The sequence below is a fragment of the Phragmites australis genome, chromosome 21, assembly GCF_958298935.1.
Source record: "Phragmites australis chromosome 21, lpPhrAust1.1, whole genome shotgun sequence".
NCBI classification, from domain to species: Eukaryota; Viridiplantae; Streptophyta; class Magnoliopsida; order Poales; family Poaceae; genus Phragmites; species Phragmites australis.
The window spans coordinates 15,958,583-15,986,293 of NC_084941.1; the positions used below are offsets into that span (position 1 = coordinate 15,958,583).

The window sequence follows — 27,711 nt, forward strand, 5'->3', positions numbered from 1 at the left end:
CCTCACACTAGTTGTACCTTCATGTGACACTTGAAGTGTATCCCAAATTGATTTAGCCTCCTCAAGCCCATCCACCTTGTTGAACTCTTCGGGGCTTAAGGCACTAAGTAGGACACTTGTTGCTTGGGCATTTCTATGTATGGCTTGTTCTTGTTCGGATGTAAGCTCCATGTCTTCAGCCGAAAAATCAATACCTACACACACAATTTTTCAAATGCTCGGATGGAGCGATATTAAATGCATCTTCATTTTGCGCCTCCAAGCGGCGTAGTGAGTACCATCAAAAAATGGTGCACACCCGGACGGCACAGAGATGAAGTTGTTAGAAGGGGAATTGAACTTGCTATAATCGAAATTAATTTCAACTCCCTTTCTTTCTTTGGAGCCACCGGCTGTTGACGCATCTCCCGAATCCATTTGTCTTCTAGAACCACCACTCGAGGTTTCACCTTTGGGACTTCTCGGGCTTTTCTCTCCGGATGCCGACATCTCTAATTCCTCCAAGCGGTTAAGCCTTCTAGGAATTAGGCTCTGATACGAATTGAAAGTCCTTGATATCGACTAGAGGGGGTGAATAGTCATTTCTAAAATTTAAAACTTAGCAGCAGATTAAACAGTGTCCGGAGACTCCGGCTCAATCCGGATACTCCAGGTTCTGGAGTATCTGAGTTCACCAGGATTATCTAGACTATACAAGAACTTGAAATCAAAGTAAGCTTAAGAGAATCTACTAGAGACTATGAGCTATCACAGTATCTCTAAGATGGATATGTTCTACTTAACAATAAAGCTACACTCAAATACTCGCAAGCAATAATATTGAGGCAAATCCTTAGATAGCAATTTGAATGAATAACTTGAAAGAATTTAGATAGAAACAAGATTTAAATCCGAAGTTCGACCACCTCACAAAGAAGTGCCAACGTCTCCGTTGAGGAGCTCACAAAGAGCCGGGTTTTTTCCAACCATATCCTCTCTCAAGCGACCACAATGGTCCAGCTAGGGTTCTTACTCAAAATGTGGGTAATACAAACTCCCTGTGGCACTCCACAACGATTGGGTGCTCTACGGGTGACCTCTTGCAGTCTAAAAGTACAAAGCTTTAAGAGAAAAGATTGCAATTCGCAGCTTGGCAAGAACTCAAAATGCTCAAAGAATTTCTTTTGCTCTCTCGCTCCAAATCTCACTCCCCAAATCAAACTCACAAGTCTTAGCAAAGATTGGGCACTAGAGGGGTTTGGGAGGGCTATTGAATGCTCTAGAGAGAGTGAATGCACTGGTGGTTCAGCAAACATTGAATGAGAGGGGGTGAAGAGGTATTTATACTCTTCCCCCCAAAACTAGCCGTTACTGTGCAATTCAAACATACTCGAAGTATCCGGGTTCACTCGGAGTCTCCAGCTAGCACAGAAAACCACGCACCTGACCTGTCAGAACTAGCCGTTCCACTGACCCGGAGTATCCGGGTTCACCTGGAGTCTTCGGTTAACACTTTGAGAAAAACCGGCTAGAACCCTAATTCGAAGGATTCCTGGAAGAACCAGAAGCATCAGACTTCGGAGACTCCGGACCAACTCGGAGACTCCGGCTAAAAATCTTAGCTAACCGAGAGCCTATTTCAGAGTCTCACTCAGAGACTCCGAGACTTAACAACATCTGGAGTATCCGAGCTAACTCAGAAACTTTGGGCTTAAAATTAAATCGAAACCAAGAGCTCTTCTTGGAGACTCACTCGGAGGCTCCGAAACATTTGCATTGTCGATAGTATCCGAGCTATCCTGGAGACTCCGGGCATAGAAATAAAGCCAAACCGAGAGCTCTTCACGGAGTCTCGCTCGGAGACTCCGGAACACCTACAGAGTCTGGAGTTTCCAGACCAACCAAGAGACTCCGGAACTAGACAAATTTGGCCTATGTTCCTGGTGTTCGTGAGTGATGGTGTCTCTTAAAAATTAGTTTTCATAAAATACTTTGATCACTGAGACACTACCAAAACTACAAAAAACATCCCTCTTAATAGTACGACATTTCTAAAACTAAAATTCAAATTAAAACAAGTTGGACTCTAAGAGTTTCTTCATGTCTCTTCTTTGTTTTTGAGGGTCATTGACTTCTTTTATCCTTTTTCAACGGGACTAAAACCTGTTCATATACTTGATAAAACCATTAGTCCCTTAATCGTTTATCATCAATTATCTAAAACCCACAAGGGGTCTAGATGCACTTTCACTTAATCCGATCAACCTTCTTGACCTATCTATATAGTTCTTTATGTCTAATATGTATGCTGCCTCTCCTATATTTTTCATTGAAAAACTCCTTTGCAATGAATATTTAACAGCATCAAGCATCTTAATATCATTCCCGATTAATAATATGTCATCTACATACAAGATTAGAAACACAAGTGCGCTCCCACTAGCTTTTTTGTAAACACAAGGCTCTTCTTGATGAAACCAAACCCTTTGACCACCTCATCAAAATGAAGATTCCAACTTCGAGAAGCTTGCTTCAGCCCATAGATGGACTTTTGCAGCTTGGATATCTTCCTAGCATTTTTTGGATAGACAAAACCTTTAAGCTGTGTCATGTACACATCCTCACTTAGATTTCCATTAAGGAAGGGCATTTTGACATCCATCTGTCATGTCTCATAGTCATAATATGCGGTAATTGCTAGGATGATCTGGATAGACTTTAGCATTGGGACGGGCAAAAAAATTTCATCATAATCAACACCTTGAATCTGCCTGAAACCTTTTGCCACCAATCATGCCTTATAGATGTGAACATTTCCATCAACATTTTATCTTTTTCTTATAAACCCATTTGTACTCAACTACTTTGACACCATCAGGTGGATCAACCAAGTTTCAAACTTGATTATCATGCATAGATTCTATCTCGGATCTCATGGCTCCAAGCGATCTCTCAGAGTTCGGTCCCATCTGAGTAGGTCTTAGGTTCATCATTGTCCAACAACAATATATCATGCTGCTCCGTAGTTAGGAACATAAACCTCTCAGGTGCGTGACTGATCCTTTCCGACCGTCGTGGGGCTGGTGTCTCGACAACATATTCTGCAACATCCAATTGTGGTTCAGTAGGAGCTAAAACACTTTCTGATGGTTCCCGAATCTCTTCGAGTTGCATCATGCTTCCACTGATGTTCCTTGAGAGAAACTCTTTCTCAAGAAAAACACCATTCCGAGCGACAAACACTTTGCCTTCTTCCCGATTATAAAAGTAATATCCTTTGGTTTTCCTAGGATACCCCACAAAGAAGCATTTATTTAATTTGGGAGTGAGCTTATCTGATGTCAAACGTTTTACATAGGCCTCACAACCCCAGATCTTAAAGAAAGATAACCCGAGACGCTTCCCGGTCCATATCTCATATGGTACCTTCTCTACAGCTTTAGATGGAACCCTATTTAAAGTGAACCCAGCTATTTCTAGAGCGTATCCCCATAAGGATAATGGAAGATTAGATTGGCTCATCATGGACCGAACCATGTTCAGCAAAGTCCGGTTCCTCCGTTCAGACACTCCATTCCATTGAAACGTCCCTGGTGGAGTCAACTGTGGGACAATTCCACATTGTTTTAGATGATCACCAAACTCATGGCTCAAATATTCACCTTCACGATCAGATCGTAGAAATTTAATTGTCTTGCTAAGTTGATTTTGTGCTTCATTCGGAAACTCCTTGAACTTTTCAAAGGACTCAGACTTGTGCCACATAGGTAGATGTAATCATATCTGCCTTTGTCATTCTACCTTAGAGACGATGAGAAAAATTATTAACAATTTTATTAGTCACATCATCAATTCCCAAAATTCTTATATCTGTGTGCACCGCATGTATCACAGGGAATTTAATTTTAAATCCCTCTTACTTTAAAATTCATAATGCGTCATCTAATTTCTTGAATGCATTCAAGAACAAATATGTGGCTCTATTCAATAATTTTATGGACTATCTAGATACTCTACAATGTTGATTGATACATCTCCAAAATAGTTCCATACGTGTCCCTTATACATAAGGCACCATACTTATGCCAAACTCATTGCCCTAATTATCAAAATTAGAGAAAATAATTCTAGACGCAGGATTAAATCTATTTACATAAAATAGTTTAGTTTTGGGCACTACAACATTAAGTATATTATGTCCATACTCATAATGGTATAACTGAATCTCTCATAAGGAGAATCAAATCATTTGTATGATCAGCCATAGAATTGCAATTTGCCAACATCATATTGGCTCCATGCGGCCTTACACACCGCAAATTTAATCTAAATTCATCCAACAACAATCATACGCCTCCCTCCATTGTAGTTAGTACGTGAAAATTTGCCCTCAACCAAATATTTCCAATCTGCGAATCGGTTATGTTCTGTACATACCGATATCACCACTGTACAATATACATCAAAGGGCATTGAGGATCCATATGAGGTATAATTATTTGTCAATTATATACCTCAAGTACCTCACAAGTGACTTATTCATTGCCCGTATGCTCATAACATTTTATGGATAATTCTCACCATTAAGGGGAGATTAATACTGCAAAGAATGTCAAGAATCAGAAAAGAATATCACACATATTCACATTTAGTCCTTATATTCATGTACCAGAGATATGAACTATTAGTCATAACATCTTGTATTTACGACATATTACAAATAATCTGCCATATGCGTTTACTCATCAGAAATGTGTCATCAAATTCGATTCCTGCTATTAATGTGATAGAAAGAGTGGAGATACCAAACAAAATCACTCAACTCCCAAATCAAAATATGAGGGGGAGAATTATGATCATAAAGGATACAACTTCTTGCAAGCATTCTCGAAAACAAGGGAGAATATCCTCCAAGACAATAAATGTAAATCAACATACAATTGATAGACACCTTATGGATATTCACTATGTAACACCTATGGATGTTTATCATCCAAATGCTCAGCACAAATGTATACACAAATTCAAACGATGGGTCATTAGAACACCCTAACTCTATTGTTTTGGGTAATACACAGAGTTAAATAGGATAATACTTACACAAACTATATTTATTCATAGAATCAATCAATACAAAGACTATAAATTATCGACATATATTTCTCCTAAAAATTGTTGTACACCTTCAACTGAATCCATACCAAAAGTCCTATGTAGAGTGTTTCAGCACTCAAATTGGTCAAACCAAATGTGGTAATTAAGGAGATTTGCTTTCACTCAACAACACAATGTCTTTCCTACGGAAGCAAAATTGGTGGTGAAATAGCGAGGCTACAAGCACAAGGGCTCACACAGAGATCTGACATCAATTACGATGCTATATACCCTATGATATGTGTGAAAATTATATTCTCATATTCAATATCATTGGCATATCTAATGAACTTCGTATTCTGAGTATAAATACAAATCACAATATATATTGTGTATAATTTAAGTCGTTTCATGACTTCAAGTAGTTAAGTTAATTGTAGTATAACTGACTAAATGAGTCGCTTCAATAGAAGGGTTACTCCAACCACGATGATTGCTTATGTGTGTTCATAATGAAATCCCAATAAAATTTTGTATCATCTCCAAACCACACACGGCAAAATATGTAATCATCTTAAGATGAATGAATGATTTGGGTAAAACCAAATTTCGCTTAAGTCTACAACTTCAACATATTCCTTCAACAGTATTTATCCATCAGTCCACCAATATCCAAATGATATTGGACAATCATATCATCAAAACACTTAAAGTAATTTGATCCTTAAATATGAATCAAGATCCATTCATACCTTGGGTTGACAATGAAAAGATCACTACAACAAAAAGGGTCAACAATGCTGGTTGAAAATCGCTATTAGTGCCTGGTATTGCAATCGACACTGTAAACTGATAGTCAAGAACTATCAGTGCTGGCTTAACAACCAATACTATTGAGGTTTTCTAGAAATTAAAAAAAGAAAAAGGGCCAGCAAACGAGTTGGCTCAATGCATTGAGCCAGAGCCCGTCACTGCCCCACATCGGAGCCCACCGACATCATGGACGATGGCATCATATCAACGACGGTCGATACACATACGACCAACCAGAGCACATATGGATGATGACATCAACTGGGAGCCAAAATCACAAGTGAGCAAGCACCTCAGCTGTTGATAGAACAACAGTAGCGCACACAGGACAACAATGGCACCACCACGCTAGCCATCCAGACACGCCAGCCAACTATCAGAATGGCAACGACCTGCTAGTTGAGCATGCACACCAGCGTAACGGCAGCCCACACATCAGCAAGCACAGCAGAAAAACACATGCCGGCACATAACACACGCACATGTCAGAGCATACTTGGCATCACGCAAGTGTTGGAGCCCCGAATCACTTCAATGGCGACGCATAACACACACAAACGCTGGAGCATACCTGGCATCGCTTCAAGGGAGAAGAATACCCACCCACAGCGTGGATCTCTGACCTAGCGAGATCCATGGCCGGAGCCCACCGTGGATCTCGTAAGGGGCAGAGTTGCTGGTGGGGAGGGTGGGAGGAAGCCAGTGAGGGGGGGAGAGAGGGAGGACAGTGAGGGGAGAGAGAGAGGCTAGTGAAGAGATAAGGGAGTGAGAAAGAACAAGATCGAGCCAGAGGAGATAGGGAGGGCAGTGAGGGAGGAGGAAGCCAGGATGGGGAGGAGGGCGAGGGCGGTGAGGCCAGGATGGGGAGTAGGGTGAGGACAGTGAGGTCGGCGAGGAGGGCGAGGGCGGAAGAGGCGAGGAGGCCGAGATGCGTATGGAGAGAGAGAGAGAGAGAGAGAGAGAGAGAGAGAGAGAGACCGAGAGATAAGTGAGAGAGAGAGAGCCGCGTGAGTGTGTGAGAGAGCCGTGAGAGCAAATACAAGCTGTGAAGTATTAAATGAATATAATAAAAAATTCAGGTCTGACTCTCGCTTTCAATGCCGGTTCATAAAAGACGCCCGACACAGATACTATCAGTACTGATGTTTATTATAAACCGGTACTGATAATACTTATCAGTCCCAATTTTTACTCGAATGGACGAAACCTAAATGTAAAGTCAGCAACACTTCTAAATGCCACTTCTTCCCGTCGCATCCGTCTTCAGGATTTTTACCTGACTGTGCTACGAACCAACACTAATGCACTATTAATGTCAGTTTTGAACTAATAGGTACTGATAAGCTGATGCGGATGACCCTTTCTACAGTAGTAGATATTGAACCTAAAGTTCTATATCTTAGTGTCATCAAAGTGCTCATATATCTTGCAAATCGCAATATGCATGGTATTTTATTTGTAGATAATTGCTAGCTCAAATAGCGGTGCTCTAACAACACTATTAGGTGGGAGTCAAAAAAGGATATCCGCATATATCTTTATGGCACCAAAGATCTAAATTTATTCTATCAGAAAAAAATCAAGATATGACCATAATGAGATATTCACTGCCTATATAAATGATCCCTAATACATCATATCACAGTCTGGTTTTATAGTGATATAGCCTTCTCATAGGAGTTATCAAAATATATTCCAGTGGCTAATTCTACCTATCATTCTAAAACATCATATATGTATGAATTCGTAGAATGATCAACCACATACAACAGTGGTATTGGTTCCATTGAATCATCAACTATTATCTACAAAGATAATGTTGCTTGTGTTGCTTAGATGCAAACGCATTACATAAAAAGCAATATCACTAAACATATTGCCTCAAAATGGTTTTATCCTCATGAGTTACAATAAAGTGAGGAGATAAACATCTTGCAAACTAAAATATTATAACCTTGCATATTCATTCACAAAGTTCTTACAAACTTCTACATTGCAAAAATTTCTTTATGAAATTGGTGTGCAATGACTTTAGGATTTACAAGATTCAAGAGGAGACTCCTCCTGAATTATAACATATTCATATATCATATTGTAATCTTTTTCCATCTATGAGTTTTACTCACAAAGGTTTTTTGGAAAAGTTTTAATGAGGCTATTTTTATATATATGTGTGTGTCATATCTCCTATTTTACCTACTGGAATTTTTAAAGCAGCTATCAAAGCATATTGATCTACAGATCATACCTATTGTTCTCTAAACTCTCTTATGTCTTTTTTCCTTTCAAGATTTTCTCAAATGAGTTTACAATGAGATAATAATCAATATATGATGTATCATTTTCTTCTTATTTTTTCCATTAGGTTTCAAAGGAGTTTCAATGGCATATCACCATATTATATTTTTTCTTAAGCTTTTCTCAAAGGGTTTTTGGAGGAGTTTTTACGTGATGTATACGGATGACTAAATTGCTCAAGGGAGAGTGTAACGAATAAACACCTATAGATAACTTCTAGGTATTTAACCATATAATCAATTACACTATCAACTATCAAAAGTTGTGTCCATTACAAATGGGTCTCCTCAATAGATATATCATTTTATCATATTTGTTCAGCATATATAAATACGTAAACACCTCATGATTCAATAACAAGAGTTTTTATTCTCAATAATAAGAATTTTTATTTTCTTTATTTTTTATCTCTCTACAGTTACTTGTAATAGTTAACGTGTAAACCCGCCCACAATCAGCGGCTCCACCACACCCCCAGCTAAGGTTTACAAATACGTTTTACCTTAAAAACCGCTTGACGGCGGTAATCACGGTAAACACACAATAATTCGGTGAAATTCGGTAGAAACCGGTCGAATTTTATCAAATTTTTTATTTTTTTTAATTTTAAATTTAAGTTTGATCGGTAACCGCTCGGTTTATAAAAACGGTGCGAACCGATTTGTCCGATAACCATAATAAATAAGCGATTATCGATGATATATGTAACCCTACCCCCAGCGTGATCCTCTCGGGCTTTCGTCTCCGCGCTGCTCTGGCAGCTGAGGTCACTCGCGTCCACGTCGGCTCCTGCTGTGTGATGATCTACTGGGGCGCACGTGTCGTGGAGACTAGCTTCGATGGGGGGCGGCTTTGGCTTCGCCTTTGGCTTGTGCGGAAAAGAAAAGCACCGGTGTCCACAGGATCGTACGGGCGCGTTCACACGACGTGCCCATGCAGATGCAGCAGCAGCAGCATGCCACTCGCTACTTTACTTTCTCATCAATCGCGTTGAATCGCCCGGCACAGAATTTTCACGTTGCTTCCTGCTCGTTTGTACAGCTGATCTGGGACGGACGAATATCTATGTCTGATGTGTGCTCTAGAGTCTAGATAAGGATCTGTTTGTCCTTTGTTTGTGTTGCTTGTTGCTTTATGCAGCAACAATAACACTTGTTCAATAAGCCGTAGCCAAAGCAAAAAAGAAAGAAAGAGTTTAACTATGACGACATTTATCAATATGTTCTTCGTAGACTAGTTTGTTAAAAATGTGCATATACAATGCTTCCACGACGACGATAATTATGCTGCCTACTGATTTGTTGATAGTAGGTCAAAATGTATTAATTCGAAACAATATATCTATCTATTTGATTCCAATAAAAGATAAATGTGCATATGTATCATGATCTACGGATAATGTCATAGATAGTGCAAGTTGGATAGATAGACTGACTGCCTTCCTGTAATCCTGTTTTTCTAGGTCAACATGCCCCTCCTTTTAGGAGATAATGTCATAGATAGTGCAAGTTTGCTGAAGAATAGTACTTGAGTTCACACCAAGTAAACAAATACTAGAAGCAAGCTCCCTGCGGGGTATTCTTGATTAAGAACATAATTGTAGCTGGTTGAAAACATATGTACACTTTCAATATGCATGCATGCATGGACCCAAGCAAGCCAAATGAATATATATGCTCCTCTTCTATGAAATTTCTCCGCCAGAAGCTTCCTAGCAACTTAGCCAGCTCCACGAATAGCAAGACTACAAGGAAAATAATGTAATGTGTTTGGTTTTTTAAACAAAATTACTGACGTTACACCACTTTGGTCCATCGGGGCTTTTCGTTATCGATGGATTATATAGCTGGATCCGTGCCTGCATCCACCGGAGACTTGACCTCAGTGTCCACCGTACGTCCGTCCGAGTACGCAAGTACACTTTGAATTGAATTGACTAGTCTACGGAATGTAATCAAGATCACTCAGCTGCAGATAAACAAATCATTGGGAAAAATTAATAGTATTATAATGTTGCAATAATTAGACGCCGGGTTTCTCTTTCTCCAGATGACGTTTGTTCGGCCGTTAGACCGGAGAAGTACTGTGAATGAAATTATATTTATTTATATATATATATATAAGTGCTATTGTGTAGATATAAATGTATATATATATATATATGTATATATATAAGTGCTATTATATCTTTATGGTGTAGTATAATATTCTACGCCTCGAACCAATCTAACTAGCCAAACCGACCCAACCAGACCAGTAAGCTAAGCGCCAGCGCGCTACCCTAACCTTCGCCAGCCCGCATCCCATGCCCGACCCGAGCGATCTAACCAAGCAACCCGCAAGGCTGCCCCGTTTCCTACCGACTTTGCATCCCCATTTCACGTGCCAGTTGAGATGCGCCGGCGGCGAGCTGTGAGGAGCAACGGTGGACGAACGACGAGTTTTTTTATTTTTATATTTTTTTTATTAAAAATTTAAATAAATAGATTCTCTGTAAGAAAAATTGCAAAACTAGGCGCCTGCAGCCCACTGAAAGGGCTGCAGCCCTCTGAGAGGGCAGTTAGACCACCTAACCGCCCCCTGAGAGGGCGGGAGGCCTAACCGCCCCCTCAGAGGGCGGGTACGGCCTGCTCGCCCATGCCAACCACCTTACCGCCCCCTGAGGGGGCGGGTAGGGGTCCTTACCTCTTCGGGGGCGGTAAGGGACTTCCCGCCTGCGCTGCTCGGCTTCCCCCCCCCCCCCCCTCTCCGGCCTCTTCTATAAAAGGGCTAAAATTAGCCCAAAATCTCATTTTATTCAGAAAAAAGAAAACGTTGAGAAGAGAGAGGAGAAGAGAGGAGAGGAGAGGGGAGGAAGAGAGCCTGGTGAAGTCCTGCTGCATTTGAGCCGCGGATTCGAAGATTATTTTCGGGTAAGTCTTTTTTTTTTCTTTTGATTGTTGTTAATTAGTGCAGTAGTAGTATATGACATATATTTTAGACATGTATGATCTATGGTTTAGAAAATTGTCAAATTTACTTAGAAAATTGTACGATAGCAGTGAAATATAGAATATTATTTTTACTATATTAGGTTTGGAAATGTAGATTTTATTGAATAATAATTGTAGGGTTGTAATGTGCGATATAGGAGGTAGCAGTATATGATAATTTGCGAACCTACGATGTAGCATTTAGAAAATGGTAGCGTTTAATTTGCATACGGTACAATAGGTAGTAAATATAGATTGTATAGAGTGATATTTATAGGTTAGTTTGGTTAGGACTAGTATTGAAAACCTATTGTTATGTATGAATCGGTGTCGGTAAATTATTTTATCCGATAATTAGAAATATAGTTTGTTGGTCTTAACATTGGTTATATTTGTGGGTGTTTTCAGGGATGACAGATAAATTAATTTTTCAGATATATTATGGTGAGGGTGAAATTAGGTACGGTTCTAATGGTGTAGATCTGTCTGGATTTCGTCATGTCATGAAGGGTCTTAGTAAAGCTAATGAGAGGACCATTGCGGGTGTGTGCAAATAGCTCATGCGGTTTTTTCAACTGGATCCGCATCAACATGAGTTGAAGTTGAAAGCTGTCCTCAGCCGTGCTAGTCATGGATACTTTGGTGAGCTTGTTCCCATTGAAGCCACATCAACTTGGAGGCAGTATATAGATATATGTTGTGAACGTGACCTGCCGCTGGTTTTGTTAGCTGAGGCGTACCTGAAAGATCAAACTGAGGTGAACTCTGCGAAAGCAGTAGCAGGACAAAGTAAGGCAGTGGAAGATAAATCAGATGCAGCTAATGTCGGGTCCAGGGAGGATGTTGGTGATATTCCAGAGCTGCAACCGATGGGTGTAGCTGATGAAGGGGAGCACATCCTTAGCATCATTGAAGATATAGAGTTGGAGGATGAAGAGTTGGAGGAAGGCCTTGCCGATGGGGATTCATCTGACGAGGAGGGTAATGCTTTAGTTCCTGCAGAGTGGAGGGATCATGAATTTTCGAAGCTGGTGGTTAGCGAGGCTGACCGGACACCGTGGCAGTACTATGAGAACGAGGTGTCACAGGGTGCTATGTAACCTACAAAGGAGGCAGTTATTGATGCAGTGAAATTCTGGTCGTTGTCTCTTCGGAGGCAATTCAAGATTGTTAAATCCAGTAAAAGGGAGTACAATGTGAAGTGTTTGGTGCCGCAGTGTCCTTGGCGGGTGCACGCATTCAGAGGGAAATGGGTAGACTATTGGCAATGCTCAATAGTTAAGGAACATAATTGTCACATTGAGGAAATAGAGTTCGCCCACCGGAATCTGTCATCTACCTTCATTGCAAATGTTATGTACGGGGAGATTGTGGACAACCTAAGGTATGAGCCACGATCAATAATCCGTGCTATTGAGCAAAGGTTCCAGTACACAATAAACTATGCGAAGGTATGAAGGGCGAAACAAAAGGCTATTGAGATGAGGTTTGGAACATATGAAGATTCATTGCAATACTTGTAGGTTGGCAGCAGCAGGATTCCTACCGCTTTGCCGGTTGGTCGAGGCTCGATCGATGGAGAACCCCGAGGCAGCGACGGGTCGTTTCTACTTTGATCGGTCGCTGATAGCAGCCCTGGTCGACCGATGGAGGTTAGAGACACATACGTTCCATCTCCCGTGCAGCGAGATGACCCCGACCTTGCAGGACGTAGCCTACCTCTTAGGCCTACCTTGCGCGGGAGCTGCAGTTGGGGTCATCGATATGGATGCTGACTGGATCAACGTCATGCATTAGCGCTTTGGCCCGGTGGAGCGGAAGGCGGACGCACCCCCCCCCCCTACGTGCCTGAGTTCTTGTCCGATGCACGAGGGCCAACGAAGAAGTGGATCCTACAGTTTCAGGTTCGGTACAATACAACCTATCATTTACTATTCTAGTATGTAGTAATGATCGTTGTTGACACCAGTCATATTTGCAGCCGGCGTACATACACCCCCATGCCAACGCATACGCGGTCTTCAGGCATTTGGAGGCCTTTCTGCTTTGGTTGTTTGGGTGGGTTATGTTCACCAGTGGGCAAGGCCACCTGGTTGTGAGGACGCTTGTGCCGTACGCCAGGTTGATAGCGGATGCTGATGGGAAGGAGGTACTGCAGTTCAGTTGGGCATCCACTGTCCTTGCTACGACGTATCGGGCGCTCTGCGATGCATGCACGAAGAAAGAGCCACTAGCCACTTTTGTCGGGTGTCCACTTCTTCTGCAGCTGTGGTCATACGAGCGTTTCGCCATAGGCAGGCTTGTGGTGTACCACTCCCTGTACCCCGAGGAATGGTACGGCAATCTGAACAAGGACACGCCTACTATGGCCTCGATGTGGTGCCATCGTCGGGTACGTATTTTATATTAACACTTTCATTCGCACGCTTGTTCCCTCTAATGATTTGTAACGATGTTTGTCACGCAGCCACACTGGGCGCATGAGCAGCCTCGCAGCGCTTATGAGCATTTTCGGACCCAGTTCGACAGGCTACGTCCAGATGACGTGGTATGGGAGCCTTACAACATCTTGGTCGTGCAAGGGTGTGCAGGATTGGGTTTGTCACCGTTGTGTACCCGCGACGAGGATTACTGGCTCACGAAGAAGATGCTTGTCTTCGACATCTACGTCGAAGAATACTCACCGCACCGCGTCATGCGGCAGTTTGGCCGTCACCAGGCATTCCCTCTCGTCCACATTCGTACCATCCCCGTGCACGTCCTTAGGTACATATGCAAAATTAAATTTTTCATAACCTTCGTTTTACTATGACTTACATTTACCATGGTTCAAATGCAGGTACACACGCAAAGGCCAACCAGCTGGCAACCTCTGGGCAGATCGCTTGGCCTCTTACGTGGCAACATGAGCTCACACACGGGTCACCTACACCCCTGAGGGTGTCCGGCCCCACATCGCGTTGACAACGGAGGCATACCCAGTGCATTGGGACAAGTATGCTGCATTAGCGGTAAGTTTTTCTTTGAAGTCAGTAGTCCATACTCAACGAACAAAACCGTATATTGTAATTATTTTTTCCTGTTCGTATCCACAGGCAGATATCATTTATGATGTACATAAGGATGCAGCTGGTGCCATGGACCACCTCCGGCAAGGGCAGCACCTCAGTGCATCGGATGTTGCGAGCTTCATCAAGCGGGTTTTCGACAAGACTGTGCGCGCCTTAAAGCTTACCTCCTGCCGATCCACCACAGATGTAGCAAGGGCACCTCCCAGGTCTAGTGGTGTCAACGCCGAGTTGTCTCGGCGGTCAGATGTGCACCGTCGTTCATTCGTGTCGGCACCCACACGACCCATTTTACCACGTCATGGAGGCTCGGAGCAAATTGGTACGAATTTTAATTTTGAACGACATTCAACAATATTTGTTACTTACTACTGCATTGATTATTAAACTTTCATTAGGTGCACCTACACAAGCCTCAATGTAGCTCCAACTGAGGAAACCTTGGTCAGCTCCAGCACTTGCATCTTAGCTATAACAAGCTCCAGAATGCTCAGAATGTATGTCCAGAATTATCATACCTTAAGATCGAGCCATGTGCATCCACCCTCAGGTACTGGCGGCTCCCTTCATCCCAGTTTTTAATACTTTCAGCAAATTAAGTTAATATTGTGGACAGGTTACTTCGGTGATGAGGCCGGTCCGTCTTCAGCGGCCCCACGCCCGACCCCACCCGCAACGTTCGAGCCATACTACGGCACGACAGCATGGCCTTCTTCTGCTGCACCGGCATACCACGCAGGTACAATTATACAATTTTTAGTACTACTTCCAATACCACATTGTTTGTATCTAACATAATTATTTGTTCATAGGCCCCTCCAGCCAGTACACATGGACGTCAAGAGAGCCTTCACAGTCCTCCTACCCTAGTCAGGAGGATGAGGCTGGCCCGGACGCCGCATACGACCTCGTTCGTGGCTTCTTCGGGGGCACACCTGACTACGACGTCCTCCAACGGTCCCAGGTACCCAGTGCTCCCCTTCGGATACAGCCCACGCAGGACGAGGCCTCGACACCGGTGCCCCCTACTAGGCCTACCAGACAGGTTGGTCCACCCGACCCCCTCACCTACTCCAGGGGTCACGTGAGAGTTAACCAGCGGCATCGGGACCACGATGGGGCGCACGTGCGACGGCAACGAGGGAGGCAGCAGTAGAATTTTAGATTTTATGTAACTTACATATGCATATTCGCTTCGCGATGTACTCCTACGTATTCAGACACGTTTACTCTTTATGGTCCACTTAGCATGTCGTAACTGCATTTCGTATTCCAAAACGATGGCATCCTAGTTGCATTTCTTAATCCGACACGACCACAAGCTACATTATGTCGTCGTCATTATATCTTACAAAACAACTTATGCAACGAGTGATACCTCGCTTACTCAGTTGTGAGTGTTACTTTAATCACGAAGTGACCACATTACTGGACTTTAACCATGACATGGCAACACATGCCTCCTTGCGCAGGCTTTAGACAAGAAGTGACAACACTACCCAGCTTTTTTCAAACAATAAATGACAACACAGGTACCAATAAATGTGGAATCTCTGACCATCATCAATGACACAACTTTCCCATTCTTCAAGATGGAATCCAATGCTCCTGCCACCAGCTGCGCCCCTGCACTCACTCCTTTCTTCAAGAGCGAATCCAATGCTCCTGCCTCCCCCAACCATAAATAGCCGAACCTCCTTACGTTGATGCACCACTCATTTCTCAGATCTCTCAAGTGCAATGTCTTCCTCAGCTCCATCAAGCCCACCAAAAAATATTGGAGGACTACCATACCTGAAGGTCTCGAACCACCAATGTGCTTCTGTGGTGACTTTTGTAAGCTTCGTGAGTCGCAGGACATCTCATACACCTATGTGCTGTGCTTCTTCATGTGTACCAACTACGAGTATGACAAGCCTCAACATACAACAAATAGTTATCGACCGGTATGACAACAGATATCAACCTCATCTCTTCCGATTTCGCACCCTGTTTTACTAACCGCTCATCTTGTTCTATTTGTTCAGTCCCCTCCACCACTCTGTGATTTTATTCAATGGCTCGACAATGAGCACAATGACGCACAAAAGCAGTGGGTCGACATGAACATGAGGTAGAGAAGGGAAGCGTACGCACGTTGGGAGTACGAGCAACAGCAAGAGGAACTTCGCTTCAAGCGGGAGGAAGAAGAGCGCATGAGGAAGGCGGCGCACGACCGTACCATGGCTCAGGCTCGGGAGGCTGAGAGGGAAAGGAAGCGGGAGAGATCTCGCCATGCTAAGGCGGCAGGTCCCGATGCCATCCGAAAGGGAAAGTATCCTAGATGCACTCAGTAGAGAGTATCTAATGTAACCCGACATACTTTCATTCCCTAAGGCATGTTATGATTAGGATCGGCGCACTAATAAGTAGGTCTTAGTGCGAACCGTACATGCCACCTTTGTTTCCTCGTCGTGTCGTCGCGGTTACAGTCTTATGTAATGTTTTTAGCATATGTTTAATACTATGTTTGTCATCGTTTGCACCCCATACCCACGTAATATGCTGCGAGTGCTAATTACTGATTTTTTATTCTCTGACTATTACATAACTTACTCCAAATATAAATTCTAAATTTTCTTAAAACCCTTTTTTTATTTCTTGAATTACACAAAAATTGATATTTTTACCGAAAAAAGGCCCTAACCGCCCCCTCAGTGGACGGCAAGGGGGTTAGCCGCCCTCTCTAGGCCTACCCGCCCCCTGAGAGGGCCGTTAGCCCCCTTGCCGCCCTCTGAGGGGGCGGTTAGGCCTACCGCCCTCTCAGGGGGCGGTTAGGTGGCCTACCCGCCCTCTCAGAGGGCTGTAGAAGCCTAGTTTTGCAATTTCTCCTACGGAGAATCTATTTATTTAAATTTTTAATAAAAAAATATAAAAATAAAAAACTCGACGAACGACAACGAATGTGGGCTCTTCCCGTCCCATGGCCCTGAGACCTTTTTTCCATCCCCTCTGGCAACTATCTTCTCATCCCCACACGTCCAGCAGCGGGGGCCCATGGAGCGGGCGAGGATGGGTCCGCAGCCTCCATCAACAGGCAGCGGAATGGGATCCAGGAGTGCGCAGGTGCGGTGGAGGGCTGGAAACGGCGGAGCGTGCCACTGCGGTAGAGGATATGTGGTCGACCGACGGCGGCGAAGCAGCGTATCTCCTCACAGCCTACCGCATGGGACCTCCTAGTGTTTTTGAGGGAGCACCACAACGATTTTCCAAGTATTGAACTAGGATTCGAGCTCTTCGCCGGCCATGTAGGAGTAGCCACTTCGCTGGACCACCGGTGAGCTGAGATTTTATTTGCAAGATTTAGGTTTGTAAAATTATTGCTTAAAAGTTCATTGTGGAGGACTGTGATTTAGTAAATCATGGTTGAAAATCTATCTTGTAAATTATGGTCTGTAAACTGGGGTTCATGAATCATTATATACTTTGGTTCGTGCTCTGATTTGTAAACAATAAATTGTTGTCAATTCCATGCTATGGTATATTCAGTTGGGATGTTGAAGTGAGCATGCCACCAGACACTACTCATTGTTGAGTGAGCTGCAGAATTAATAATGTCTTGGAACTGAAATCTGTACTACTATTGACAGAGCTGTCACTGATGAGCAAACAGTCAGAATTGCCTTACCTTTGCTGTTATTGTGTGTATCAAATATATTTGTAACAATAAAGTGTTGGAATTTTCTATTACATGGATTCAGTAGTCCTTTAGTAGATGATTAGTAATGAGTCAGTAGATGATCAGTAATTACTCAGTACATGTTCAATAATTGGTCAGTAGATGACTTGGAACTGTTCAGTAGCCCTTTAGTAGATACTCAGTAATTAGTTAATAGATGATCAATAAGAGCTGTTCAGTAGTTCCATTAACTATGATTCGAAAAGTGTTGGAGTTTTGTATGATTTGGATTCAGTAGTTGTCCTATTTTCAGTAGTTGATCCTTCATAGTTCGGTAGTTAATCCATCATGCTTCACAAGTTTATCCATCTTTTAAGTAGTTTATCCTTCATGCTTAAGTAGTTTGATCATTTATCCTTCACTAATCTAGGGTTTGACTAAACAAGTAACCTATTGGCTGTTAGTAGTCAGCTTTTCATGATTTAGTAGTTCATCTTTTAAGTACTTAATTCTTCATGGTTTAGTAGTTTATCTTTCCTACTTTGGTAGAACATCCTTTCATGATTCGGTAGTTCATTTTTTCAGGGCTCAGTAGTCCAAGATGTAGCAAATTTCTAGCGTCCAAGTTATATGAAAATTGTATCAGTAGTACATCCTTTAATAGTTCGATAGTTTATCCTTTCAATAGTTCTGAGACATAGCATTATTTCAATACTTTAACTGGTTCTTTCAATGGTTCAGTAGATCCGAGTAATAGCAATTTGTATCAATAGTCGCTCTTTTAACCATTCAGTAGTCACTTCCAAGTCAGTAATCATCCTAAATTGTTTGGCTTCCAAGACATATGAAAATTGCGTTAGTAGTTCATCCATTCATGTTTTCAGTAGTTGATCCTTCAGCCTTCAGTAGTTATTTTTAGCATTTTTCAGAGTTCAGTGATTCCTAGCTATAGCAAATTTTACACTTTATTATTCTTTGTAGCATCCAAAATCATATGAAATTGTGTCAGTAATCATCATATCCTAGTTCTGTAGTAAATTTTTGATCCTCTTCCAAATTTCATGCTTTAATAATTTATCCTGTTCTGCTTCAGTAGTCTATCTCATAGCAAAAATAGGTGTAAGAGATGCAGCCTGCCAGGTTTCACTAAGTTGTATCTAATGATCAGTATGTTGAGACAAAGCATGTAGAGTAACTCTCTTCCTTTTGCTTCAGTAGTGAACTAGCAGCAGTTACCAACGAATTGGTCTCCTTCATTAGATGACTACTGAAATAGAACATAACCATTTATACACGTGATATTTGGTGCAAACCTGATGCCGCAAATGTTCCATGAAGCTCCAGTATTGTGCAGGAAGTCACTTTTTACATATAATTGCCAATGCTAACATGAATCCAGCTCATGCGGACTCATCCGGTGTCACCGGCGGGCACGTGACGCAGGGGCCATGTGCTGGCACGGCAGGCACCACCACGTGACGCGGGGCACGTGCTGGGCTAGGCAAGGGAACTGCTGCACGTGGCGCGGGGCACGGGCACGTGCGCACAGTAAAGGTGATATATTAAAAATAATTATAAAGATGATTGTATTACATTTATGTTTATGTGTATTTTTAAATAATATGTTATTCTAAGAATGATTGTTATTTATATTGATCGGTAAGTATGTGACTTGTTCGTAGAACTCTTTGTTTGTATCACGATGTTATTCTAAATTAATTTCTAGTCATGTATCATTGTGATGATTCATAAGATTAGGACATATGTTGATTGATGATCACGTTTCACCGATCATAGGTATAGAGATATCAGGTCAATAATATGGATATTTATGTTAGAGAACATAATATATTAGATAAATACACCTTGAGATACTACTGTGATTGTTATTTATGATGAGCCATCAGTTATTATCTCAGATGGTATACCTGTAGGATCCTTAGATCTGAGATCGTTCTTGATTCCTAAATGTGTAGTGACATATTTTGGGACTGTCAAAAATATTTTTATGTGTATTGATTCTGTAACTGGATAGTCATAAATGTAGTTTTTGGGTTTGTCATAAACATGTCGTGGGGTGTAATCAATTAAGATGAAATTTGCCCCTCCTTGATAACAGGAGAGATATCTCTTGACTCCTCGAGGTAGTTGGATTGAGAAAGTGCATGGTCATACCAATATGATTAAAGAGTTAATAATGATGAATTCACTACTTGATCAAGTGAATGGTCGAGCTATCACAAAGGTGACACGTATCTCGTCTTGAGCTTGACTGGTATCGTGAGACGAAAGGATCGATGCATATATATATCAAGGTTCAGCCGATATGATCTTTGTGTATACTCGGGAGTCAACATGTCCTGCTAGGAGCCGCTATTGATTTCGGTTTGAAAAGGGTTTCCGAGTCGTAGGCATTTGTACATGAATCTAATGGGTCACGTACTTAATGGATTGAAACAAAAAAATATGAATTGGATTCGTATATGAGTTTGATTGAATTGTGATTTATAAGGTGTTAGAGTTCTCAAGGGCTTCTAATATGGGAGCCCATTAGCAAGCTCTATGTAAGGAGAGATGTAGAGATGTGAGCCACTATAAAACCCTAGCTTTAACCCTCCACACGATCTACTAAAACCCTAGCCGAGCACGCGGTGCTAGCACATCGGCGCTCAGCGAACCTGCCTAGTACGTATAGATATTGTAGATGCGCTACTGCTATTGCGACGCTGATCTCCTCGGCGTGAAGATTGTGCCGCTTCTATCCATTTGGTCAACATACCTGCTCGCCTGGTTGTGGAGCACGACATGACCACTCGGAGCTGGTCGAGGACGCGACAGACTTGCTCAAGGAACTGGTCGAGATTCACGACCACTTGCTCGGAGCTGGTCGAGGAATGTGACCACCTGCGCGGGGGTGGTCGCGGATCTATTCGAGAAGCTGCTCGAGGAGTTTGATGCGTATGACGTTGGATTGGTCTACTCTAACTCTTCTTCCACTGCACTACATGTTAAGTAGTAACGATCTATGATCTCCTACTTGCTTGGTTTCTTGGATGAATGCAGTAGCTTAATTTTCTTTTTAACTAGCATAGCCAACCCGTTCCCCTAACATGTAGGGCATGCGGGCCAGCAGAAATGGCTAGGCAGGCTGGGCCAGCAGAAATGGCTGGCCTGACGTGGGCTGTAGAATAGCATCCCTGTACTCTCTCTCTCTCTCTCTCTATATATATATATATATATATTATGTGCCTAGACATACTGTAGTTCACTGTTGCGCCACCCTACAGTTGCGATAAAAAAAAGTATAGTTGCGACTCACAAGATAGGTCAATTACTACAAACATATATGGTCGCAACTGGGTACCTTATCTAGTTGTAATTATGCACTTTTTTGTCATGTGATCGCAACTGGGTCACCTCTATGCACACCCCCAGTTACGATCCAAAATGTAGTATAGTTGCTATCGTAACTTACTTTTTTATCATGTGATCGTAACTCAACTATGTGTGCTGTCGTAACTGACTATTTTTTAGTCGTAACTGTGATTGCAACTGGGTCACCTCTGCGCACACCCCAATTACGATCCAAAAAGTAGTATAGTTGCTATTGTAATTGACTTTTTTTATCATGTGATTGTAACTCAACTATCTATGCTGTCGTAACTGACTATTTTCTTAGTCGTAACTGGGGTGGCGCAGCAGTAAACTACAATGCTTGTCGTAATTATACACTTTTTATCATGTGATCGTAACTCACCTATATATGCCGTCATAACTGACTAGTTTGTTAGTCATAATTGGGGTGGTGCGAAGGTGGCTGCAGCAACTGAGGGTGGCGCAACGTAGTTCACTGTTACGCCTAGGTGCAGAATAGACTCACCGTATATTCCTTCTTCTCCTCCTCCTCGTCTTTGTAACCATAGTACTCCTCATTGCCCTCGACCTGAGGTGGGTTGGACGTGATGTCCCAGGTGCACCGCTTCATGCTATTGCAGAGCTTCAAGAGCTTGAGGCGGCGATACTCAAAGTAGCTGAGGCCCTTGTGGTCCTTGTCATCGTCATAGTCGGAGTCAAACCAGGCCCCGCCCTGCCACCACCATCGCGGATGGGTGGATCAAAGTCTTGGTCCCATACCCGATCCCTGTTCTGACCTCGGTCGTGGCGGTATGGCGACCACTGGCGGTGGTTGTTGCGGTAGTGGCTTGGGGAGCGGTCGCGGCGGTGATGGCGGCGTGGGGAGGGAGACAGTGACAGGGAGCGGCGACGCGGGGAAGGCGACGTAGAGACCATTGAGCGGCTCGGGAGGCGCACCATGGTGGATGCGAGGCAGTGCTCTGAGCAGGCCGTGGTGGCGGTGGATCGCTGGATCGGATTAGTGGCGATTAGGGTGGGGACAACGTGAGTCGTGAGATTGGGGATTAGCGGAGGTGCGACACGCTGGGCGTGTTGCAAAGGTGAGGAAGATGTGCAGGCCCACCAATGACGAAGCGGAGCGGACAAAGTGGACGAAAGAATGACTAGGACGAAGATGCAGAGGCTGACAAGTGGGGCGGGGCGGACGATGGGATGATGCGGGATGATAGGACACATTAGGTTTTTCTTAAGTAGGAGAGATAACTTGTCAACCGTAGCTCCATTTTGACTTATTCTTTCACTTGATTGTTTGGAAAAGCATGATCTTGTGTGTGATGATGTTTGATAAGTGTTATTTGGTTCTTTTTTTATCTTGACATTTATGTGTTGCCTTTTCACGTATGTTGTGAGTAGACATCAACGTTTTGAAGAAGCTAGAAGGGTTGCAGGATCAAGACTTCGAAGACGCAATTGAGATCAGTGAAGGCAAGTTGTGTTCTTGAACATATTTATCCTAGTTTTCAAAATATTTTATTTTATAAACATACATGCTAATAATTTTATCTGGAATACTAAGAGTTAGGTTTTACCCTAGTTCTTCATGTGGCCATAGTTATAGTCTGGGTTATGGAAGGGTAGATGATGCTTAGTCTTACTTTGGGATGGTGATCGTGATAATTGTTCTACGAAATTTGATAATGGTCCTATGCAATACTGATAAAAGATGTTAGTATAATTTTTGTAGCAACATGGCATAGGGATTTGACCATGTAGTATGATGAGACCGGTACAAGATGTATGGTTGAGATTATGACCGGTTCATGGAGTGATATTTCTTTGTAAATAGTGCAACTACAAGCCTGGTATAGGACAGTCTAGGTAATTAATTTGCAAACACTCAACATGGTGTAGACCATTTGGGTGTGGAACAGAGAAGTGTAATTCCAGTATCTTTCGTTGGCACAAGAGGGGCCTTCCATTGTTGAGGTGTATTCATGCGGTGATGAAACCTTAGCGGGGATGCACATGCTAAGAGGAGCATTGTAAAGGCTTTGGTGTGGATTCCTAATGCACACCTTGAAAGTATGTAGGAGTTTTCCGTTGGCCAATAGATGCTCGACCAAATGGGATAAAACATCTTGTGGGTAAAGTGTGTGATCTCTGCAGAGAGTAAAACTGGTTAATCGGCCATACTTATGGTTACTTGTGACATGAAAAACCTACCATGATTAGAACTTGATGATTTGGTTAGCTTAGTCAACTGTGATGGTGGGAATCATAGTTGATGTGTTGTCAATCATAGTGGTGGAAACTATGATTGAGATGTGTTCAACTTTGGTGGTGAGAACCTTGATTGATGTGTTGGAAAGTTGGTTAAGTCAGGATGGTAAAAATCTTATGGTGGTTGATCAATTATAGTTATTTACTTAAATACTATTGATTTTCGAATGCTTTTAAAGTAAATACGGATTTATGCAAAAGAACCATATAGTCATATCCTTATTAAAACCTTCATATGCATATTATTTCCTTCACAACTTACTGAGTATTACAAATACTTACTTTTGCTATTACTAAACACTTAGTCGGAGAAGGTATTAAGAAGTTCGCTAAGATACTTTCTACGTCTGATCATACATACACAAGAGTCATAAATGATTAGAGTATTTATAGTTCATTTAGAGTTATTTGGTTTTTCATCCTCGAACGTCATTTTTATAAGACGCTTTATTCGATTAAGGTATGAATATTATAATAATCATTACCAAGAAAATCACTATGTGTTAGTATTGATTTATGGGCTTAGCACATGAATAAAATTGATTTATTCCTTAAACCGGTCTTCATGCTTTTGCATGCAACCTCAAAAGTTATATAAACAGAAAAAATATGCAACGTAAAAATATGAAATTGAAATATAAACAGAAAAAGGGGAACCGCATCATAGGTTGGTTGAGCTTTGAGTTTTTGTGGCAGCAGGGTACGCAGGCACTGAGTAGGATTTGCTGGATATCCTCACTCAATGGTAGTCGTCACTATACAGTGATTTCTTTCTGTTCCTTGGGAATAATACGAGTTATGTAGATTGATTGCCATCCGCCTTGCCGTTGCCGTCGGGGACGGTTGACCCCGGCAACTCCACCTCGGCCGACGATGACCGCGCGCGCCACCCACGGCTGAACACCTCCTCAATCTCCTCCAGAGGCCGGCCCTGCGTCTCGGGGCAGAACAAGTAGAAGAACGCGGCGGCCAGCACGGACAGCCCCGCGAACACGAAGAAGGCGCCGCCGATGGTCATCGCCTTGTAAAGCGACACGAACGTCATGGACACGGCGGCGTTTATCAGGCGGTTGATGGCCACGGCCACGCTGCTGCCCTGCGCGCGCAGCCGGAGCGGGAACACCTCCGAGCTGTAGGCCCACGTGACGGGGCCCACGCCGATGGAGAAAGACGCCACGAAGGTGAACACCGTGGTGATGGCCAGCACCACCGCCCATTGCGCGGCGTGGTGGGGCGCCGAGTGCTCGACGACCGTGAGCCCGAGGCCGAGGAATGCCAGAGAGGCGATGATGCCCGCCAGGCTAGAAAGGTAGAGCCGCCGCCGGCCGATGCGGTCCACCAGCAGGATGGCGACCAGGATGAACACCGTCTTGGTCACGCCCACGCCGATGGTCGCCGCGAGGACCTCGTTGCGGGTGGCGATGCCGGTGGCCTTGAAGATGCGTGGGCTGTAGAGCAAAACGGCCTCAATGCCCGTCAGGTGATTGAAGAAGTGCACGCCGAGGGCTGCCACGACGATGCGCCGGACGGGCGGTGTCGGGTGCAGGAACAGCTCCTTCCAGACGCCCTTGCCGCTACTGTTCGGCGCGGGCTCGCCCGGGGTGGAGTCATCGGCGAGCCCGGCCGCGGTCCTGATCTCCGCAAGCCGTGCCTCAGCCTCACCAGCCGTGTTGCACTCGCGCCTGAGCACGGCGAGCGACTCCTCGTCTCGTCCCTGCATGACGAGCCATCGAGGCGACTCAGGCATCGCGAACACGCCGATAGCAAGCGCAGCACTCGGGAGCGCGCCGAGCCCAAGCATGGCGCGCCAGCCGTAGACCAGAGGCAACTTGGCGAGCAGGTAGTTGGCCACGTAGCCGAGGAGGATGCCGAAACTGATGCAGATATCGGGGAGCGAGCTGAGCGCACCGCGGGACTCAGCGGAGGCAATCTCGGCCGCGTAGACGGGCGCGATCATGAGCGCGTAGCCAACGCCAACGCCTGCGACGCAGCGACCGGCCAGGAGCGTGGCAAAGTTGGGCGCCAAGCCCATGAGGACAGAGCCCGCGAAGAAGATCCAAGCTGCAAACGAGATGGTGCGGCGGCGGCCGACCCAGTCAGAGACGCGGCCGGCGGTGAGAGAGCCGACGAGGGCGCATACGTTGAGGATGCCGGCGAGGACCTGCACCTGCGTGTCGTTCGTCTTGAGGTCGTCCTTGATGAACAGCATGGCGCCGCTCATCACACCGGTGTCTGCATGTACCGATCGACTCGGCTGTTACTTCACTTTCACGTGTACTAGATATTTCCTTGGTCTCGAAATGTAACAGTGAAAAATTTATCGTCGAAATTTTTTGAAAAACCTGATAATCTTGTTTATCAGCGGGGGCCGGTAAATTCACTTATCAGCTAAAAATTTTGGTAATTTTTTAATTTAGCATCTTTTGATTCTCGGATCCAACACCTGAGCAACAAAACATCGACCCACAGGCCGTAGCCCGCCAGACCACCCCTCCAATCCTAATTTATTTATCTGTTATTTTTTTATATCAAATGATTTGAATATAATTTATGTGATTTTCTAAAGAAATTGAGCCTTTGTTTCTAAATTTGGTCCAAAGTTTTTTATTTATCGCCGATAGGTTTCCGATAAATCCGATAATCCTGTTTATTGCTAACATCCGATAAATTTTTATTACCGATAAATTTGTAACACCGTATCACAGTCTTAGAAAGTTTACCATAGAAAACGCTGATGTGTGTATTATGGACACTAGGATTTTGATCATAATTGATATTCTCACGAAACCACTATCTCATTACGAGATCCCTTGCTTTGATATTTGTATCTGTACTTAGTGATGATAATAAGTATTTGGTTAAGAAATCTGTAGGAGAAGTGGGCTGCGGCCCCTTTGCCTCCCATACGCTTCACCCCTTGCTGTATTTGCATGAATATTTAGAGGTGCTGCTTTGTGAAATTGGAAACACTTGCTGGCTGGTTGAACTTCGCAGACACTCTAAGCTATCACAACTGAAAATAAAAGGAAAACAAGTACTCAACAGCACTTCGACTGACTACATGATTAAGAAAATATTGAATATTGTGCGAACCAGTTGGTAGTAACTAATAAGATGTATTTGAACCTTTCAAGTCTCATTAGACGGTCTAGGTTTATTTCAATTTCACGCATTAAAGTTGTAACTTAGTTTATGAAAATAATCAAGCACCACACTTCCTATATATAATTCGTTAACAATTTACATGAAAACTTTCTCTTAACATATAGTTTTATTCTCCACCAAGATGAACTGGAAGCGGTTTCGGCTCCAAATTCAATCCACTAATATCATAGCCATAAATAATTTTAGAAGGGCATGACCGAGAGGTGGTTAATTCACTGGCTAATACGAACTAGATATGTTGAGAATTTGTTTTGTAATAAACATGGAGAGAGAGAGATTACCGTAGCCCATGAGGATGGAGATGATGGAGCCAACAATGGAGCACGCTACGGCATACTTGCTCTTCCTCCCCTCCTTCCGTCCATTGCCATTCCGTTGTTCCTCCTCTCCCATGGCCTCTCTCTCTCTCACACACAACAGAGTTCAATCGATAAGTCAATCAGCAATCTCTCCTGCCATCTTATAGCAGGCAGGTTATTCCTTGCAGGTGGCAGCAAGCAGGCTACACTCCGAGCAATGAAGAACGCCACTCGCAAAGTCAAACATGATAGCTCGATCGGTTTTCATACCTGCTGTTTCTTTTCTATTCGCCCCCCTCGGGGAGATACCTAAATAATAGCTATTTTAGCAACTTTGCATGTGCTGGCTATCGACTCGAAGCATATATATATATTAAAAACATGATAGCTCGATGTGTCTGTTTATTCCTTAATTTCTAGGCTGGATCATATCGATCGATCTGTAATCAGAACCATGCGGAGGACATGAGAGCTCGGTTTGAAGGTGCTCGTCCAGTTCACTGGCTGCCCGGTGGACCATCCACGCTTCCCCGCGGACCGCGGAGGCGATGATGCACCGAAGAATCCTAGAAGGTCTGGCTCTGCGTTATTGTGCAGCAATGCAAGCGAGCAGTGGCATGGCTTCAACCGCCGCCAGCCAAGGGCCGTGGAGGAGGAGGAGGAAGATGGCGTTTCGCAGCATACGAACGAAAATCCGGCCATCTGCATTGACCCTGAGGGCGAGTAGTTCG

The 27,711-nt window shown here is 43.5% G+C and overlaps 1 protein-coding gene across 1 annotated transcript; it reads right to left on the reverse strand.

Annotated features, from left to right (window-relative positions):
- Positions 1 to 24,170: 24,170 nt before the first annotated feature.
- Positions 24,171 to 27,095, reverse strand: LOC133903835 (probable polyol transporter 6). Its single transcript, XM_062345297.1, has 2 exons — positions 26,963 to 27,095; positions 24,171 to 25,748 (listed from the first exon to the last, which is right to left on the reverse strand). The coding sequence occupies exons 1-2, from the start codon at positions 27,072 to 27,074 to the stop codon at positions 24,313 to 24,315; spliced, it is 1,548 nt and encodes a 515-aa protein (XP_062201281.1). The 5' UTR covers positions 27,075 to 27,095; the 3' UTR covers positions 24,171 to 24,312.
- Positions 27,096 to 27,711: the final 616 nt, after the last annotated feature.